At 45.2% G+C, this 20,593-nt stretch overlaps 1 protein-coding gene across 1 annotated transcript in view; it reads right to left on the bottom strand.

Moving 5' to 3' along the window:
- The window catches only part of PECAM1 (platelet and endothelial cell adhesion molecule 1), a 519,858-nt gene that overhangs the window by 221,451 nt on the left and 277,814 nt on the right, over positions 1–20,593 (bottom strand). The window contains exons 11-12 of the mRNA XM_086930914.1: positions 11,267–11,331; positions 6,156–6,209 (exon numbers count right to left, since the gene is read on the bottom strand). Of these exons, the coding sequence (XP_086787040.1) occupies positions 6,156–6,209; positions 11,267–11,331 (119 nt within the window). The remainder of the gene's footprint in view (positions 1–6,155; positions 6,210–11,266; positions 11,332–20,593) is intronic.

Raw genomic sequence — 20,593 nt, 5'->3', positions numbered from 1 at the left:
AAGTTTATGAAAGATCCAAAAAAGGGTATAGATACGTCCTGGAGGGCGTGCCAAGAAAAGGTATTGGATGCCATTGGCCCATTGCCCAGTCTTCAGGCTCCCTAATTTTCCCAGAGGTGCTCTCTGTATGGGCGCACGCTTTATAATTTTTCTAGGTAACGCAAACTGTGCATTGTCCATAGAGCATCAACGCTCCATCTTAATAAAGGTGGACCCAAAACTTAGGGACCTAGCGGTCTCAAGGGCAGGAGCGATAGCCTAGGGGGAAATCTTTGGAGAGCCCTTTAATAAGGAATTGGGCAAGTTCATCAACACGTTCATGTCTTTGAACGAGGCCCAATCGTCCGTTAAAAGAGCGTTCCACCTCTGTGTTTTCCATGGGGTTGGCAGAGGTAGGGGCCACTCATCCAGCAGTGCAACCTCCCATTACCGTCCCGGAGGGCAAGGTTCCAGGCGAGGCTTCTATCAGGATAAATCCCGCTACGCCAATATCTACCCAACCAGAGAACATTGTTCCCATGGCACAGGCATCAAGGGATTCAATGCTGCTTCCACTTCGGGGGAAGGGGCTCTCCCTTCTCCCTTCTAAGGGTAGGGGGCCATCTGGTGAATTTTTCACATATCTGGAGGTCCATCACAACAGACGCTTGGGTTTAGCAAATGATTCAAGTTTTTCAGATCGAGTTCTATGTTTCCCTTTGGTAGGATTCCCATCCAAGACCGTCCATTCTCCACACAAGATGCCATGGTGGTAGATGCGGAGATCACTTCTCTCCTGGATAGGGGAGCTATTTGTCCCTCACTTCCTTATCCCCACAGTTTCATCAGCCACCTTTTTCTGTTCGACAAACCAGACAGGGACAGCACCCAGTCATCAATCATTTACCTCCTGCGAGATGTCCTGAGTCCGTTAGAGTGGATGGCCTGACTGGACCTAAACGATGCATACTTGTCAATCCAATATTTCCACCCAGCAGGTGGTTCCTCCATTTTATCTGGCACCAGCCAAGGTACGAGTTTTCCACTCTGCCCTTCGGTTTCTCCTTCGCCCCAAGGTGCTTCACGAGGGTCTCCTACCGGGTGTTGAGTACCTTCGGGCACAGGGGTGTGTGCTTTATCATCTCTTTAGATAACATGCTCCTTTTGACTCAGTGTCCATGGCAGCTGTCAATCCAGCAACAGATGGCAGTTACCCTTCTACAGAGCCTCGGTTTTGTCATAAACGAGAAGAAGTCTCTGTTGGTTCCCTTTCAGAAGAGAACTTTTCTGTGTTTCATGACAGATTCCACCAAAGCCACATTGAGTCTTCCATATTGGATGGGGACGAAGATCCATCACAAGTTAAGGAGGACGCAGGCCAGGCATGCGTCCTCCTTAACTTGTTCCACTGCGCCAAATTGCCAGCCTGTTGGGTCTCGTCTCATCCTCGATTCAGGCAATTTTTATGTCCCCCCTGCATTGTCGGCCCTTGCAGCACCCGAAATCTGCTCACGTATGCAAAGGCTTCACTTACTCCCACATGGTCACCGTTTTCGAAGAGTCACAAGAGAAGATAAGCAGGTGGCTTTTCCATATGGACACATGGAATAGAAGAGCAAGTCTACGGTTCAGCCCCAGATCTGGTCATAGAATCAGACCCCAGCAGATCAGGATGGGGAACTAGGTGTGGAGATTTTTTTCACAGGAGGGTTGTGGTCTCCTCAAGAACAGAACAGAGAACAGAGATTGCATATCACCTGATTGGAACTCTTGCAGTGTCTCTTGCAGTCTGGTCTGAAGACTGAAATCAATCGTGTGTACTCCTGAAAATGGACAGTGTACTGGTGGTCCGATAACACATAAGGGGCACCCGCTCCAAGACCCCCTTTGATCTAGCGACCAGTTTGTGGCAACACTGCCTGAATCATCAGATTTGGCTCACAGACAAATATTTCCCCAGTCTGGAGAACCTGGGATGGGACTGGCACTCATGCCATTTTCAGGATTCCAGTCACTGGAAACTCCATCCAGAGGTCTTTGCCACAATCTATAACAAAAGGGGTCCATTCTCCGTGGACTTGTTTGTGTCCAGGGGGGATCAGAGACCTACAGGCAGTACCTATGGACACGTTTCTCCAGAATTGGAGTCAAGAGAAAGGTTACGCTTTTCCCCCATTCACGATGATCACTCGGGCCTCAGCCCAGATCAAATGACAGTGGGCTGAAGTGGTGATGATAACACACATTTGGAAATTTCAAGTGTGGTTTCTGGTTCTTTGGGAACTTTCCTGGGATTTTCCAAATCATCTCACCCTGTTTTCGTCTCTACTTCTCATCCAAGATCAGATACCACATCAGGTGGTCGTGGAATGGTCCCTGTCTCTGATGGTCCATACCTGGCCTTTCGGGAAAAACTGAGGGGATGTATGGCTTTACAATGCTTGCTATTACACCGCGTGCCGTTACAACGCGTTTTTTTTCAACGCAAGTCGTTACCACGACTTGCGTTGGAGGAGGTGCGGACTTAGGAATTTTTTAATTTACTATTCCAACACCAGCCTACGTACAGTAGGGAAGGTGTTGGATAGTAAATTAAAAAATTCCTTGTCCTGCAGCGCCCTCCAGCGCAAGTCGTGGTAACGACTTGCGTTTTAAAAACCACGTTGTAACAGCATGCGGTGTAACAGCCGCGTCGTAAAGGCTGTTCTCCAACTGAGGAACTCCTGTCCAAACCTGAGCTGACTATACAGTTAAGCGCTACAAATTGGCTTAGGCGAGATGATCCTGTTGGTGTTTGCGACGGGGTTTTGATCCCATGGTCGCAGATGTAGTACAAGTACTCAATTGTTTTTTTAGTCGGGCGATGGAAGGCCGGCATATCATTCTATCATTCTATCAACACCTTCCGTTCTGCCATATCAGCACGACATATCCCAGTGGGGGGACTCCCCAATGGGAGAACATCCTTTTGTATGTCAACTCCTTCAGGATATCCGACTGTCTCTTCCTTCAGAACCACAATATTCTTGACTTTTGGGACGTCAATCAAGCGCTTAACCTGTTTTTGTCCTCACAACCCAACAGATTCTTTTCAAGAAAGGAGCTTTTAGCAAAGCTAGCTATGCTTTTATGTCTGGTCTCTTATAGACTGGTGTCAGATATACTTGGACATTATCCCCTTCAGGGGTGTCTTTCACAGTTAGTTGACTGACAAAATGTAAAACCAGGGTTATCTCCTACCGGCATTTCCTGATTCCCCTAAATTGAGTGTTGTGCAATGCCTCAAGGCATATGAAGAAATGTCTGTGGAATTTCATCCGCCTGGGGAACATCAGCTTCTGATTGCTCTTCGAAAGCTGCAAAGCGCGATTTCATCTCCCACCATAGCGTGTTGAGTGAGGTGGGTGATGCAGGAGGCTGGCATTGTTTGAAGCTCTTCCCGTCCTGGCATGTAAAGAAACATTTCCTAGCTATTGTAACGGAAAGTTTCAATTCTATTAAGGACACGGAGGCTAGGATTCTCCTGTCCAGTGGATTATGATAAGGCTTACCCTCCCTATGACTATTAACCCCTTCGCTGCGGCGGCTATTCCGCCGCAGCGCTAAAGGGGCGGGGCTGCCGCACGGCGGCCGCATGCTGGTGACGGAGCCGCTCCGTCACCAGCCGCGGTTGAGCTATGCTGGTGACGGAGCGGTTCCGTCATAACCCGCCCCGCTCATTAGAACGCCCGCGCAGGCGCGAAATCAGCGCCGCGCAGGTGCGGCGGCTGGGCCATGGCGGAACCGCTCCGTCATCAGCACAGCTCAACTGTAGCTGATGACAGAGCGGTTCCGTCATCAGCAGGGGAGGGGTTAAGTATAGAGTTATGCACAATCAGATATATTTTACATGACTGCCAGTGTGATTTGACGGTTGCTTCATGATTTTTTTCTTTACAATGCAAGCTTTATTTTGGCTGAGTCCTCTGGGTAACTGCTCTCTTTTTCCTAGGGACAGAGTCAGGTAAACAAGAGGTATGATCCCAGAGCATTGGCATGACTCGTACGGCGAAAAAGGATGTGGGGACATAAGTGAAGGACTATATTAGAGACTCTTGGTTCCTGATTGGTCGCTGCATTGACTCTATTGCCTAATGGTTGCTGAACTTTTGTTTCATTCCCAGAGATTCATTGGAATGGTAGTTTTTGTATGTTGTGAAATGACTGCTGTTAATAAAAAGCAAAGGAGGTAAAGCATAATCCTCACCTCCGTGTCCTTAATAGAATTGAAACTTTCCATAACAATAACTAGGAAGTTTTTCATTCACCACTAAACGTCACCACAACTCCAAGTGGATATTTATGCCATATGTCTCTCCGTCTTTCCCGAGTACTCTAAAGCGAAGACAAGCATTTTGATTCATCAATTCATTCTGTTTGACTCCTATTACACCACTCGGGTACACTTACCCGTATTAGTGTAACTGTAACTTGCTTCCCCCATGTTTTCATGGCCAGGCTAACATTGCCCACAGGAAGTGCATGTTTCTGGAATTGCAGCACTTTGAGCTGTGGCTGAGGTGTGAAAACAATAAACGTACCTTGCTCATCCAAAAAACGTTTACAATTTTGGTACTAGCATAGGTCATTGTCCTCTTCTCAAGAGGTCTTCTGTGCACCTGTTTGCATTCTTTGTGAGAAATGAGGTATGTCGCTACTAACTGAAATTTGTGTTCGTTGAGTTAAAATGTCACTCTTGCGATTCACAACTTTTTTGCCTATTCCACCACTCAGCTACACTTACTTGTATTAGTGTAACTGTAACTAGCATCCTCCATATTTTGTTGCTCTGTCTCATATTGACCACAGGAAATTCATGTTTCTGACACTGACGTGTTTTGTATATTAAATGTTTTACATGAATACAACGTTATTGCATAGACCTCCTAGTGTCATTTGTGGAGAAATTTCTGTCAATTCACGTTTAGACTGACTATAGCTAACTTGGGCCTGCATTTTAAAATGGCTACGCTGTTTGCCATCTTGCTTTGTGACACATGACCATTTTACTTCTAGGTGAAGATGGAGTTATAATTATCAAATGCAGTTATTTTACCTTTTTTTCTTTGTGAAGCAATGTTTTCTATTCTTTGTGTTAATCATGGAATGTTTTAAAGAGTAGTGTATTCACACTGACCCCTTCAGAGCACAGGCTGGTCCCTGTATCTCATCTTGTTGGAGATAGTGTAAGTTTGAAGGATACAGACAGAAGCTTGTACTGTTAGGAGCCCTGAGCGCCTAACAACCGTCTCATGAGAACTGCATGTAGGAGTGTAAATTGTTAGACTTGTGTGATTTAAGTTAGAGCATATTAGATCATAGGGCAGTTGTTTCTCGATGCGCATAGGGCAGAGTAGGAGATTTAGAGAACTCTCACAGAGGGAGAGAACTGACTTTCCTTTGTCCTTTCCTTAGAGGTGACCCAATACTGGCTCATCCTCTCATTTATAAGACTTTGACTTGATTTGAACTTCATGATATTTGATGCATTCATATTCTGATTTATTAATGCTGTCTGCTTGTGCCATCTGATAACTAACAAACCTTCATGTTTGAAACTTAACTATTCTCTATCTTTCTTGCGGAGCCTAATCTACTTAACATTTATTGAATGTTTTGCTTTGATGCACAGGCCCAGCTGGAAACTTCGATCCACCCAATGGTCTGGAAATGTATACAAACAAAAAGGCTAACACGTGACCTTGACTTGATTTAAGGACAAGTAGTGTCAGTTGACTGTGATTCACAGACTACTAACATCTGTTTAGTCAATAAACACTTTCAACTTCGGCACTATCCCTATAAGGAGATTTATTTGACTATAATTTTAATCAAATTCCATTTTGTGGGCCATATTCGGAGGCCCCAGACTTAGCTTCCTACCTTGCCCTTTAGAATTTACCCACTGACTTGCTAGAATGTAAGTAAAAGCAAATCATTGATGGTCTACCATGGAAAGCAGATGCCACTGGACACTTGAGGGTCACACTTAAGAGCTGCCTGCTAATTGTTTCCACTAAGGCGTCACTCTTGAGACTTGTTTGTTTGATTAGGGCCACAATCCGTTTTTTTTATAAGGGTGCGCTGTATGTATCCCATTTAGTAGGATCCTCTATGAAACTGATGGATCACTTTACCTTTCTTTTCTTCTGTAGGCTTTTCAATGTGATTTTCACCATTTTCATTGTGAGCTGAAATTGATAAAGGACAAATATTTTGAAGTAACTTTAAAATAAACACAGTAATAATGCGTAGATTTAGAATAATACTAAACTAATGAGGTTTACTTGATTTTCAGAGTTGATAGGTTCATGTGCTTTTCTAAAATAGTGCACATGATTACCCATTGGGGTATGTTCTAGTCTGCCATAATTCCTAGATTATGACAGTTACTATTCATAATCAGTTCAATAGTCTCACCTACGAAAGCTCTTGGCATTGTTAATATTTTGTAGTCATGTTGTGCAGCTGCACGTCTGCTGTGACTAAAGTAATACAAACAAGCATTGGTAATGCATCGTTTTCGCCTATAATTAAGGAAAAGCTGTTTTCATCAATCATATTCCGGGAGCAGGATAGAGCTCCCTGAAAGATAACACAGGAATTGAAAGAATGTGGGGCAGTGGCCAGAGCTGCTGACTAGAGTACTTGGGATCCCGGCAGCGCTGCGAAATATGCAAATGACTTAATCTCTCTGGGTGATAAATTGTTATATAAGTATGCTGCAATAGTAAAATGCAACACTTTATGAAAATATAGTTCCACCAAAGTGGATGTTAACAGTATTTTGGCGGTGGGAAACTGATAAGAGAAGTAGACGGGGAACAAGCATTGGTAAATGCAGGAAAATATGCTACAACCAATAGACATGAAAGATAAGTAAGTGGCGAGCACAGGAACCAATGAGAAGCCAAGAAAGAGTAGAGGCAGGATGTAAGTTCCTTTTAAGTTTATATTAAAAACAATAGATTTCTGAAGCACAGCAAAAACGCTGTGCAGGCGAAACCTAAAAAGGGCCATGAGGTGGCCAGCATTTGCTGTGTGAAAGCGATTTTTTTAAATTGGTCCCCCTGAGGTACGGTGCACTATAATAGGGTCCCCTGACGGAGGCAAACATGGAGGAAATGAAGGGTTTTAGGCAGCACAAAAGGAGGGCAAAAGGCAACAGGAGAGAGGGGGCATGGGAGGCAATACAGAGGGAAGAAGGATGAGAAGCAACGTGCAGAGCAGGAGGCAAAGACGACGGTGTGGGAGCATACACACAATGGAGGATGGGCGGAAGGTTTTTTAGGAAAAGCAGATGGGCAATACATGGTTGTTTTTCTTTTTGCAGATTTATATAGCGCGAACCCTCCCCAAAGGTATTGGAGTGCTTTACATGAGCACCAGTTACAGTACACAAGGACACATTCATTTTATGGTGGGCACCGGGAGATTACGTGATATGCTCAGAATCACAGAGTGCTGAGCCGACGTTGAGCCTCGAACCATGTTCCCCAGCTCCAAAGTCGGCAGCTCTGGCGTAAGTTCACATGTTGGTCGAGACGGGCTGGAAGCAAATAAATTGACTACAGAGGGTGGTCAGGAGGGCTTGGGGAAAAGCAGACTGGTAATGGAGGTTGGGGCGGAGGGGCGATCGGCAAGCAGACAGAAAAGGGAGGGTCTGTTGACTGGGGAAGGAACACAAAAGTGGGAGAAGTACATGAGGGAGACAGCGTAAAAAACTCATGTTGAGTGCTTAAACAAAACTAAAAAAGTATCACCTGAAAAAATGCTCAGTGGAAGGACACAAGAAAGTAATAAAAAGCAAGCATATTAGGTTGCCAATGATCCAAACCAATGGTAAGGAATGAGTGGCTCCTAAGGCCCCTGTAAAGGGGATTGATGGATGGAAGGGTGGATGGATGGAAGAAATAATGGCTGGATGGATGATTGGCTGGATTGGATGATTTGTATGTATGTATGCATGGGTGGATGATGGAAGGTTGAATGGAAAGATGGAAGTGTTCATAGAAGGGACAGGTTATAGAAGAGTGGGTAGAAGAGTCATTGGATTATTGGCTGGATGGGGAATGGATGGGTGTATGTTTGGAAGTATGAAATAATGTATGGATGCGTTGAGGAGTGGGCTGATGGACAATTGGAGCGTTTGTGGATGCATAGATGGACAGATGGAAGAACTAAAGGACCGATGAGAGAACAGATCAATAGATAAAAGGATGATGGATGGGTGAAAGAACGGATGGACGTTTGGTTAACATTTGGATGGCTAAAACAGTGGATGGGAAGGTGAATGGATGGGTAAAATTATGAATGGTGGCTATATGAGGGAAAGATGGAATGGTTAAAGCTAGAAAGATGGCTGTCTAGATGGAAGGGAGGATGGACGAGTGAAAGTATGTGCTGGTATTAGGTGGATAGATGTGTGAAAATATTGTTCAAAACATGAATTGGTGAATCTGTGAAATAATGTTTGTTACAGTAAAAGAAAGAGTGGAAGCAAGGATGAATAGACTATAGAAAGTTGAATGATAAGTGGATATGTGGATGAATAGATAGGCTATTGCATTTCAGTGTGAAAGCATTTGATGGATAGACAGCTGCAAGGATGAATGGAAAGATGACAGTAAGTCTTCTTAGGAACGTGAAATTTCCTTGCTTCAATGTCGCCATGCCTTTGGAGGTACACTTCAAAGTGGGTGCAGTTTTCATTTTCTAACTGCACCCTTATCCTTCACAACCCAAAGCTCTGCCACTACCCTCATTATAGAATACCTGAGCTATGTGTTCAGTTTGTCCTAGAAGGATGTACATGCTCTCTTCTTGACCCTACTGTAGTGCACAGTATCACAAGAAGCCCCTCCTGACTGAAGTAGAAATCTGACCGCACCTTGGATACATAGGGAGCTGAAGAAACATTGCTTCTTGCAGAAAGAGGAGATTTGTTCAGTAGGGCTCTGGTTCACAGAATCATCTCTCAGTCAGTCACCATTAGAAACAGTTAGAGGACAGAACACGCGATAGTTCCTAATAAGGCAAGATGACTAAGCCTGTGCAACCATTATTCTCTCAATGGTTCACATACACTTGAACAACCATAGTTCAGCTCTCAAGATGCAAACTTCTAACCCACGAAAACCTCTCCAGCAGAAATTTTAAGATAATTACGAGGTTAACAATTATGGAGACCCTAAGAAAGACACCATGACTTCACAGAAGCTAAGTATCCTCTGGATGTTTTACTGGGGGGTTAGTCTTTTAAATATCTGCACTGTGGAGGTAATCTTATAAAAAAAACTTCCTTTCAACCAGCCCTCACTGCTCAATTTGCATACCAAGAGACATAGTCCATGCAGGGTCTGAATGGAGAAGCCTGGCTAAACGAAAGGGGAAAGGGAAGAGGAGAGAATTCATTCCTAAATTGTCTTAACCACAAAAGAGAGAACCAGTATGTTCTTTGTCAGTATGGGAGATCCCCTACCACCCATGACTTATCAGCCTCACCTTGGTCAGATTACGAGTGGTTAAGGGAGAATTTCAATTAATAAGCACTTTAGCCAAAGGAAAGAGACAGAGTATATTGTCCAATACCTGATATCCCTTCTTCTGAGGCAGTAAAAAGAGAAAAGCAAATCCCTCCTGGATGCAAACAGGTTAATCAAGGGGTGACTGAACCTGACTCACTTCACAAGTTAGACATCTTCTCTAAGAGGAAATTACTGAGATCTTATGAAGGAAGAGGTGTGGCGCCGCGGCTAGGGCGACTGACTCCGGAATCTGGGGATCACGGTTAGATCCCCGGCTTCGGCAGCAGATTAGCCCAGCACCATGTGACTCTGGGCAATAGCTTGCTTAATATTCCCAATGGCCCAAAGTGCCTAGAGACCCTTACGGGTGATTGTGCGCTTTACAAAATGTGATAGATGACAAGAAAATGCGGCTTAGGGAAACAACTCAAACTTTCTCCATCCCTACAATATGTAAGATACTGCCAGAAAGTGGAGATGAGATATTCTGCTTAGTAACAAATGTAAAGAGCTATGCTCCCCACTGTCTTTGTTCAGGTGCCTCAAGCCAATTTATAGAGTGCTTTGTCAGTATGTCATTCTGTAGACTCAAGACTGCCTTTCCCTTTACCTGAGCTGCATGGGTATCAAAGCCCGTTGAACCATCAAGAGCTCCCTTCAGTCCAAATGGAAGATCTTTCTATTTCCGCCACTGATGAAAGTCCCTATGTGAATGTGGAGACTAATACGGAAACCAGCATCTTTCCCAGGAATCCAGGGAAGTTACTTGGACACCAGTGATAGGAAGGATGGATTTCAGTCCAATTACTCTATTTGAGTGTGAGCAAGTCAGTCACTATTCCATGTCTTTTATCACATGAGGTGGAATAGGGATCAAGGTGTCCTATTGCAAGGAGTTTAAAGCCAGTGCAGTAGGAGATGCTGGGTGAAAAGCCTTATGTATAGCTTGACCCAAGGGATAGTCCATACCATTGCCATTATGTCACCTTGAGCTAGAGTCTAGTGACACCTTGGTGGGTTCTTCACGGAAATGAGAGCCATCAAATGAGACTGGAGTACACCTTAACATACACCAATGCTGACGAACCATTTGAATGTTAACCTTATTAAATAGGTTCTAGAGATAATAATGTCATAACAAAAATGCTAATTCGTGTCTATTGAGAACTAAAAGACTCTTAAGAAGATACTCCTGCAAGGAACACCCATAACCTTTGGACAACATTGAGCGTGTGTGCAGCAGATGCATAGAATTTGGAACAATACAGATTAATACAATTACAATGTAACTATATTTATTGTTCTAATGGCACATATAGTTTGCTTCAGGGTTGGTGTGGCCTGTTGCTCTAGTGTATTAGTTGGAGATGCTGTGTACACTGGTTAGGTACACATTTATTGAATTGGCATGTAATTTGCTAAAATCAACAATTCATGTTCAAACCCACAGAATAATGCACCCTATGAGGTCATTCTTGGGCTGAAATCTGAGCTTCTTCTAATATTGTTGGCATATTTGTACCATTTCAAATTTGCCATAGTCCAAAATTCTGATTGTGAGGAGAGTGACATTTATTTTATTGTACCATTGAGTGCCATAGTAATTTAATCTGGGATGAGAAGTTCTGAACCCTTTTTCCAAATCTGCCTATGACAAATTTTACTATCTCATCCTGAGAATATTTCAATAGGTGCACATATTGTCATTTTTCGTGCCTTACCATAGTATGGATCTTCTGTCGTATTCTGGCCTGTAGAGACTTTTGCATTGTTAGAATTGTTTGCTCTATAAATAAAACACAGACAATGATAGGCTTAAGTGGAAATATTTATAACGGATTACAGCACTTCGAGAAAGACATCCTTTAAAAGAAACCATGCTTCCTGACTCTCACCTGGTTTAATTCTAGCTTTTTTTTTTCTCACAACAAATTTCAATCATTTTTAGAGGTACAAGATGGGCCATGCCCAAAAAAGACGGTATCGTGAGGAAACTGCCGCACTCCGGGGACTAGCTAGGGCATCGGTCCAATCATTTACAGTTATGGTAGGTATGTCGGTCTCCCAGGTATCTCTGGTCTTATGTAATGTATTTCATGTGTGCGTGGTCAGGGTCTGATAAAATTGTCTTAGCTTATGCGCCCCCCGGTGTCCCATTAATAAACGGCTCTCTAGGAGATGAAACTCTGGTAAATCCGCAAGTTGTCGAATTTGGGGATCATGGGGTGTTGCAATTGTACGTATTTGTAGAACTGTGATTTATGTAGCTGTAACTCCGATTGCAATATTGAAAGGATTTGAGGTTGCATCCTTGCATAATGTCGCCCATTGTAGAAATTCCAAGAAGGTCCCATTTGTGAAAGCCTGTAAGTGTGGAGACTGCGTAATTATGTACCCTGCCATAATGTTTTTTTTTGTGTCAAGCGTCCCATCCAGCCCATGGTTTTAACCTTGTGTCGCCACAATTGTATAACTGTTTTGCTGGCCGGAGGGAGGGTATCAAGATTTATCTAACTATACAGGAGTTTCTGTAGGAGAGTGCCCTCCAGTGCCACCACCGACTAATAATTAAGAGATGGGATGAGATGTAATATGCAAATATATCTATCTGCTCATGCAATACCTCTGCAGTAGGTCGACTTTGTACAAGTAGTTAATACCACTCGAATAGCCCCGCCTAGCCATAGGAACCTATTAAGGATTGCATTCAGTAGGGTGAAAGAAGAGTGGGGAATATTGTTGGGAAGTTCTGTATCCGATACAATAATCAGGGCAGAGAAACAATTTTAAAAATGGATGACCGATCATATAGCGACAGGGGTAGTTGTGACCATATTGTGGTTTCTGCACAAACACCAGGGGTAATATTGTCTGACCACGATATCGTGGAGCCTGATAAAATAACTACCCCCAGATATTTGAAATCCTCTTTGACATTGGATAACTGCTCGGCCCAAGTTCCGCGTCCCTGGTCATCGCACATAGGGTAGAGCACTGATTTTGAGGGGTTGGCACCCACACCCGAAGTTTACCCGAAAACCTGGAGGATCTGAAAAATGCGGGTCCCAGGGGACCAAGGGTTTGTCATGAAAAAGAGCAATTCTGTCAAAACATTCATTCGACCACTCCGATCCTCGAATCAGGATATCTTGTCGCACCCGGGTGGCCAAAGGCTCTATGGCTAAGGAAAACAGTAGTGGGGCAAGGAGGCAGCCCTTGTGCGTGCCCCAGTGAATCAGAAAGGGCACGCAGAAGGACCACCATGATTTCGGCGTGACACCAATCCATGGGTAGAATGTGTTGTTCGAGTGCCTCTTTGAGTGCAGCTAGCAAGTGTGGACCTAATGTTGTCATGTTTGGCCATAAATTATTATTATAAATAAATGTAAACTAAATTGCTTTTATGGAACTATAGCTGCTTAAAATTAGATCTTTTTGCACTATCAGAACTTGTTTTTATTACTATGTAATCGTGAAACGATATAATTTTGTATTTTATATGTATTTTTATTCTATAGATATTACGTGGCTGCTCCAGGAAGAAGGCGCTGGCCGCCGAAACGCGCGTAGAGACCCATTTTTTAGGCCACTCACCCTCCTTTATTGTATATTTATTTTTATGTTTTGTTGTCCATGTCATATATGTATTATGAATTTTTAACTTTGACTCTGTGTTATATGAATGATCTTTTTTATTGTGTTAACTGATAAATAAAATTATGTGTTTTTAGCAAGCTGTAGTCAACCTCTCATTATATTTTTGCCATTATGGTATTTTAATCCTTAAATTGCCTAGGTTGTTATTTTTTCAATTGCCTTGTAATAATAGTGTACAAACCCCCGGGATTCAACCAATGTTTACAAATGGTATATGGGATGCAGCAATGCACCAGGACTGCCGTGCCTCGAGAGCCCCGCGTGAACCCCGAATGGTGTATTGTAGTGAATCCGAATCTATTGAGACACCCTAGAAGATGGGTCTCCTGTAATAGGAGAACATCAGCTTGGCAGCGTTTAGCTAATCGAAGGACCGCAACCTTCTTTATCTTATTGAGTAACCCCCAGACATTCCAGGATATTATGTTTAAGTCCCCCAATTGAGGGCTACGGGTGTTTAGCACCATCTGTCATCAGTGCGATCTTTTTTCGCAGTTGCAATAGCGATGGTGGAATGTGACCTCAGTGTGTGTTCGGTGTCTACCACAATATTAATAAAATATAACAAAACTTTCCCCCTCCAACCCTATACATCCATAAACAAGGAGTTCCTGTCACGGCGGAAAAGCCACTGGGGCTCGAATCATGGGAACCCGGGGAACTCCACCAATCATACACAACCTTCCCAAAACTGCTGAACATAATTTAGGGGCGTAGCAGTTTCTTCAGTGGCCCCAAGACAGTTTAGATGTCCCAGGAGTTCTGCATCGAGGGATAAAGATGTTATTACCCAATCAGACCATAGGCCCATATGGCGGTATCAGTTGATTAACACTATGCCACTTCGTCATGAATTTGAGACCTCCAGTTGGATCTGGATCTGTGCCTCCTCTTAGAGTTATTTCTTTTCTGTCTACTTCTTTGCGATCCTTGCGAGGAGTCTGATTCCACTAACAGTGGAGTATGAGGCTTGAGATGCATTTTTTCATCCACCCAGGCATAGACAGCCTCCGGGCAGTCAAAGAAATATGAGTTCAAGTTGTATGTCACTCTCATCCGAGCAGGTTAGAGCAGCATGTAGGAAAAGCTAAGTGCCCAGAGACTGTCACTGTTGCTGTACAAGTCTGGTGTAGTCCTGGAAAATCATTATTGGTTGTGAATCATAAAGCAGACGGTCTTTATGGGTTGTTGTAAACTGGAGTATTGTGTCTCGATCAGCATTGTTTAGTAACTTAGCGATCACTGGTCGTGGGCGTTCACCAAGTGGGGGCTTCTTCATCAGTGCCCGATGGGCTCTCTCTACTACGAAACAGGAAGACAGAGACTCTCCCGGCAGAAGTGACCTCAGCCATTTTGTAAGAAAGTTGTTAATAGAGGAGCCCTCGCAACCCTCCGGGAAGCCAAGCAAGCGTAAATTGTTTCTCTGCGAGCGGCCCTCTGCCTCTTCAACTCGGGACGCTAGCTCTTGCACCACAAAAGTGAAGTAGTGTGGCTCACTGGTTAGAGGCGGCAGACCCGAGAGCAGAGGACGGCCCGGGACCAGGGTTCGATTCCCGGCGCGGCAGGTTTCTGGACCAGGGTCAGCGGACTCGATAATTCTCTCGCCTCGGTGCCCACTCTGATCAGCGATCACACTCGGCAACTCTGGGCATTAGCTTGCCTCATCTTCACTAACGGCCCCACCAGACCGCCGGGGATGCCTGGTCTCACCCTGGAGATTCCCATTAAGGGACCATCTCTCAGGGAAGCCAGGAAGGGTTTCGCAGCGGTCGAAGCGCCTTGGGACCCTACGGGTAAGTAGTGCGCTATATAAATGCCTATACATACATACATACACAACCGTGAGTTACTTCACTTTCTTTTGCCGGGCGGTCACTGTATCTTCTACATTGGAGACAAGGGTTTCAGCTTCTGTGATGCGATCTACTGCCTCACGGAGGTCCTCACATAGGAATGAGACTTTAGACCCTACTGCACCGATCCTCTCCTCCATGGTGTCTCTCGATTGGGTATTTGCCTCTAGTAATGTCGTATTGTCAGGGATCGTACTGTTGGCCACTGTTTCTCCCGAGCTGCCAGGGGCTGTAGTATAGTGATCCAAGGTACTCTGATTGGAGCCAGCGACCGCCTGTATCTTTGCCCATGTTGGTTGAGGAAGGCGATAGGGAAACTATATTGCAAAAAGTCTCCTCTTTTTAGCAGCACTGCATTCAAACCTTCATAGGCCCCCAATGTGGAGTAGCAGGTCTTTGTGGTTATCAGCGGCTGTGCCTCCAAAAGGCCATGCTGGACCGCCCAGAGCGGCGCCACAGGTCACGCCTCATGGAATCCACCCCCCCGGACCAAAAGCCACACCAAACCTAGCTTGGCCACTTCCCCAACCCCTTAGTTGCCCCAGTAGATCTACCTCTCTGGAGTCCGGGGCCGTGAGTGCTGTGAGGTATGGCCCTGCAACAGGGGAACAGTCCTCCCTGAACAGACAAATGTGTATGTCTCAGGCATTTACCAGACAGTATTCTGCAATTCACCCCACCAGCGTTCTCACCAGGTGACCTGAGGTCAAGTCTGTTTTTCCAGTTTTCACTTGGGCTCCTCAAGGGGCTCACTGGGTGCCAAGGGGCTGGTATCGTGTGCGGCACCCGCCGTTTCAGAAGATGTTGTTCTCAAGGCCGCAGAAGTCACCCTTCTGTCCTGGTTGCTGAGATGCCATGCAGGAGGACCCCACTCCTCAGTTATGCCCCCGGACCTTTAGCGCCCCCGGTCTATATGTTCAGGCGTGCAGGGATTTCAGCTCTGGGGATCATCGGGTCTTCAGAGGAAACCGGCCAACTGGCGTGGGCCCCCGGGCACTGGAGCCGCCAACAGATCTCTGGTTGCCACCACGTAGGCTTAATTCCAGCTTTGAGGATAAACCTTATCTACTCTTGCATGGGAACCAATGACTTCTTCATGAGGAAGGCAAATGGAACTAAATGCTGCCCCCTTCATTTGAAGTTAACACATGGAAATCTTCCATAGGGATATTCTACTATGCTGATTGACACTTCAGATTTTCATCCATAATGGATCAGTTTTCTCTAATAGCTATGTCAAGCAAAACCACAAAAAATGTGAAGACGATCCTCAAAATCTGCCTAGCTTTATGATCCTGAGTGAACTGTGAAGCTTATGAACAGATATGCAAAATAGCACATACATATGGGAATCGATCATAATAATAACGTTTACTTTCTAAAGCATTTCATGCCTTTCTTCTGCTGTTTCTAAGACTGCAAATCAAAGATACTATTATCTAACTTAATGGTACTCAGTTAACTGACCTAGGGAGGATGAAATGCTGAGTTGGTCCTTCTGAGATTAGATTGCCTAACTGCTGGTCGCCGCATTTTTTATTCTCCAGCAACATGGAAAACCTATTCATTATGTCCTCACCTTTGAATTATGGGAACCCCTGAGGTTAGACCGGTCATCCTTAGAGTGGTGTTCCCCGAAACATTTTGCATGCTTACCTCCTCTTTTTGTTGTTTTGTTGGCCTTAGGACTCTGAGCACTTTGCCATTGCTCACCAGTGCTAAAGTGTATGTGCTTCTCCCATAACCATGGTGACATTGGTGTATACATGATTGGCATATTTAGTTTAGTACAGTAGTATATCATATATACTGGCCCTGTAAATTAAATGCCATTAGTGGGCCTGCAATAATTACAACAAGGGGTGGTGAGGGACAGAGTCTCTGAATTAAGCAGAAAGCTCTCACCCAGTCAAGAGATCAGGGCTAGATCCAACACCGTTTTTTAGCTCACTGCACCATCCCAGTTTCAGAACCTGGCTGTATGCAAATTAGTCTGTTCCTGTCCCAGTGCATGATGGGAACAGGGCAAACCAAACTACAAAAGCCAATTCTTACACTGGGAAGGAAACAAGCTCCCGGGGACCGGTTTCTGGCATTACAGCCGTCTTCGGCCCGGTTTGCTTGAATCCTGATGGTGCAATGAGCAAGGGTCTCACATCTGAGAATACCCTTCCACGCTTAGGGTGGACAAAAATAATTACAACAAGGGGTGGTGAGGGACAGAGTCTCTGAATTAAGCAGAAAGCTCTCACCCAGTCAAGAGATCAGGGCTAGATCCAACACCGTTTTTTAGCTCACTGCACCATCCCAGTTTCAGAACCTGGCTGTATGCAAATTAGTCTGTTCCTGTCCCAGTGCATGATGGGAACAGGGCAAACCAAACTACAAAAGCCAATTCTTACACTGGGAAGGAAACAAGCTCCCGGGGACCGGTTTCTGGCATTACAGCCGTCTTCGGCCCGGTTTGCTTGAATCCTGATGGTGCAATGAGCAAGGATCTCACATCTGAGAATACCCTTCCACGCTTAGGGTGGACAAAAATAATTACAACAAGGGGTGGTGAGGGATAGAGTCTCTGAATTAAGCAGAAAGCTCTCACCCAGTCAAGAGATCAGGGCTAGATCCAACACCGTTTTTTAGCTCACTGCACCATCCCAGTTTCAGAACCTGGCTGTATGCAAATTAGTCTGTTCCTGTCCCAGTGCATGATGGGAACAGGGCAAACCAAACTACAAAAGCCAATTCTTACACTGGGAAGGAAACAAGCTCCCGGGGACCGGTTTCTGGCATTACAGCCGTCTTCGGCCCGGTTTGCTTGAATCCTGATGGTGCAATGAGCAAGGGTCTCACATCTGAGAATACCCTTCCACGCTTAGGGTGGACAAAAATAATTACAACAAGGGGTGGTGAGGGACAGAGTCTCTGAATTAAGCAGAAAGCTCTCACCCAGTCAAGAGATCAGGGCTAGATCCAACACCGTTTTTTAGCTCACTGCACCATCCCAGTTTCAGAACCTGGCTGTATGCAAATTAGTCTGTTCCTCTCCCAGTGCATGATGGGAACAGGGCAAACCAAACTACAAAAGCCAATTCTTACACTGGGAAGGAAACAAGCTCCCGGGGACCGGTTTCTGGCATTACAGCCGTCTTCGGCCCGGTTTGCTTGAATCCTGATGGTGCAATGAGCAAGGGTCTCACATCTGAGAATACCCTTCCACGCTTAGGGTGGACAAAAATAATTACAACAAGGGGTGGTGAGGGACAGAGTCTCTGAATTAAGCAGAAAGCTCTCACCCAGTCAAGAGATCAGGGCTAGATCCAACACCGTTTTTTAGCTCACTGCACCATCCCAGTTTCAGAACCTGGCTGTATGCAAATTAGTCTGTTCCTGTCCCAGTGCATGATGGGAACAGGGCAAACCAAACTACAAAAGCCAATTCTTACACTGGGAAGGAAACAAGCTCCTGGGGACCGGTTTCTGGCATTACAGCCGTCTTCGGCCCGGTTTGCTTGAATCCTGATGGTGCAATGAGCAAGGGTCTCACATCTGAGAATACCCTTCCACGCTTAGGGTGGACAAAAATAATTACAACAAGGGGTGGTGAGGGACAGAGTCTCTGAATTAAGCAGAAAGCTCTCACCCAGTCAAGAGATCAGGGCTAGATCCAACACCGTTTTTTAGCTCACTGCACCATCCCAGTTTCAGAACCTGGCTGTATGCAAATTAGTCTGTTCCTGTCCCAGTGCATGATGGGAACAGGGCAAACCAAACTACAAAAGCCAATTCTTACACTGGGAAGGAAACAAGCTCCCGGGGACCGGTTTCTGGCATTACAGCCGTCTTCGGCCCGGTTTGCTTGAATCCTGATGGTGCAATGAGCAAGGGTCTCACATCTGAGAATACCCTTCCACGCTTAGGGTGGACAAAAATAATTACAACAAGGGGTGGTGAGGGACAGAGTCTCTGAATTAAGCAGAAAGCTCTCACCCAGTCAAGAGATCAGGGCTAGATCCAACACCGTTTTTTAGCTCACTGCACCATCCCAGTTTCAGAACCTGGCTGTATGCAAATTAGTCTGTTCCTGTCCCAGTGCATGATGGGAACAGGGCAAACCAAACTACAAAAGCCAATTCTTACACTGGGAAGGAAACAAGCTCCCGGGGACCGGTTTCTGGCATTACAGCCGTCTTCGGCCCGGTTTGCTTGAATCCTGATGGTGCAATGAGCAAGGGTCTCACATCTGAGAATACCCTTCCACGCTTAGGGTGGACAAAAATAATTACAACAAGGGGTGGTGAGGGACAGAGTCTCTGAATTAAGCAGAAAGCTCTCACCCAGTCAAGAGATCAGGGCTAGATCCAACACCGTTTTTTAGCTCACTGCACCATCCCAGTTTCAGAACCTGGCTGTATGCAAATTAGTCTGTTCCTGTCCCAGTGCATGATGGGAACAGGGCAAACCAAACTACAAAAGCCAATTCTTACACTGGGAAGGAAACAAGCTCCCGGGGACCGGTTTCTGGCATTACAGCCGTCTTCGGCCCGGTTTGCTTGAATCCTGATGGTGCAATGAGCAAGGGTCTCACATCTGAGAATACCCTTCCACGCTTAGGGTGGACAAAAATAATTACAACAAGGGGTGGTGAGGGACAGAGTCTCTGAATTAAGCAGAAAGCTCTCACCCAGTCAAGAGATCAGGGCTAGATCCAACACCGTTTTTTAGCTCACTGCACCATCCCAGTTTCAGAACCTGGCTGTATGCAAATTAGTCTGTTCCTGTCCCAGTGCATGATGGGAACAGGGCAAACCAAACTACAAAAGCCAATTCTTACACTGGGAAGGAAACAAGCTCCCGGGGACCGGTTTCTGGCATTACAGCCGTCTTCGGCCCGGTTTGCTTGAATCCTGATGGTGCAATGAGCAAGGGTCTCACATCTGAGAATACCCTTCCACGCTTAGGGTGGACAAAAATAATTACAACAAGGGGTGGTGAGGGACAGAGTCTCTGAATTAAGCAGAAAGCTCTCACCCAGTCAAGAGATCAGGGCTGACCTAGGGAGGATGAAATGCTGAGTTGGTCCTTCTGAGATTAGATTGCCTAACTGCTGGTCGCCGCATTTTTTATTCTCCAGCAACATGGAAAACCTATTCATTCTGTCCTCACCTTTGAATTATGGGAACCCCTGAGGTTAGACCGGTCATCCTTAGAGTGGTGTTCCCCGAAACATTTTGCATGCTTACCTCCTCTTTTTGTTGTTTTGTTGGCCTTAGGACTCTGAGCACTTTGCCATTGCTCACCAGTGCTAAAGTGTATGTGCTTCTCCCATAACCATGGTGACATTGGTGTATACATGATTGGCATATTTAGTTTAGTACAGTAGTATATCATATATACTGGCCCTGTAAATTAAATGCCATTAGTGGGCCTGCAGCAGATTGTGCCTCCCACACCAGTAGCCTTTCACTCCTGTCTCAGGCTTGCCATTGCAGTGCCTGTGTGTGCAGTTAACTGCCGCTTTGACTTGGCATTTAAAACCAC

The sequence above is a fragment of the Lissotriton vulgaris genome, chromosome 7 (assembly GCF_964263255.1).
Source record: "Lissotriton vulgaris chromosome 7, aLisVul1.2, whole genome shotgun sequence".
NCBI lineage: Eukaryota > Metazoa > Chordata > Amphibia > Caudata > Salamandridae > Lissotriton > Lissotriton vulgaris.
This window is presented reverse-complemented; position numbering and strand designations above follow the sequence as displayed.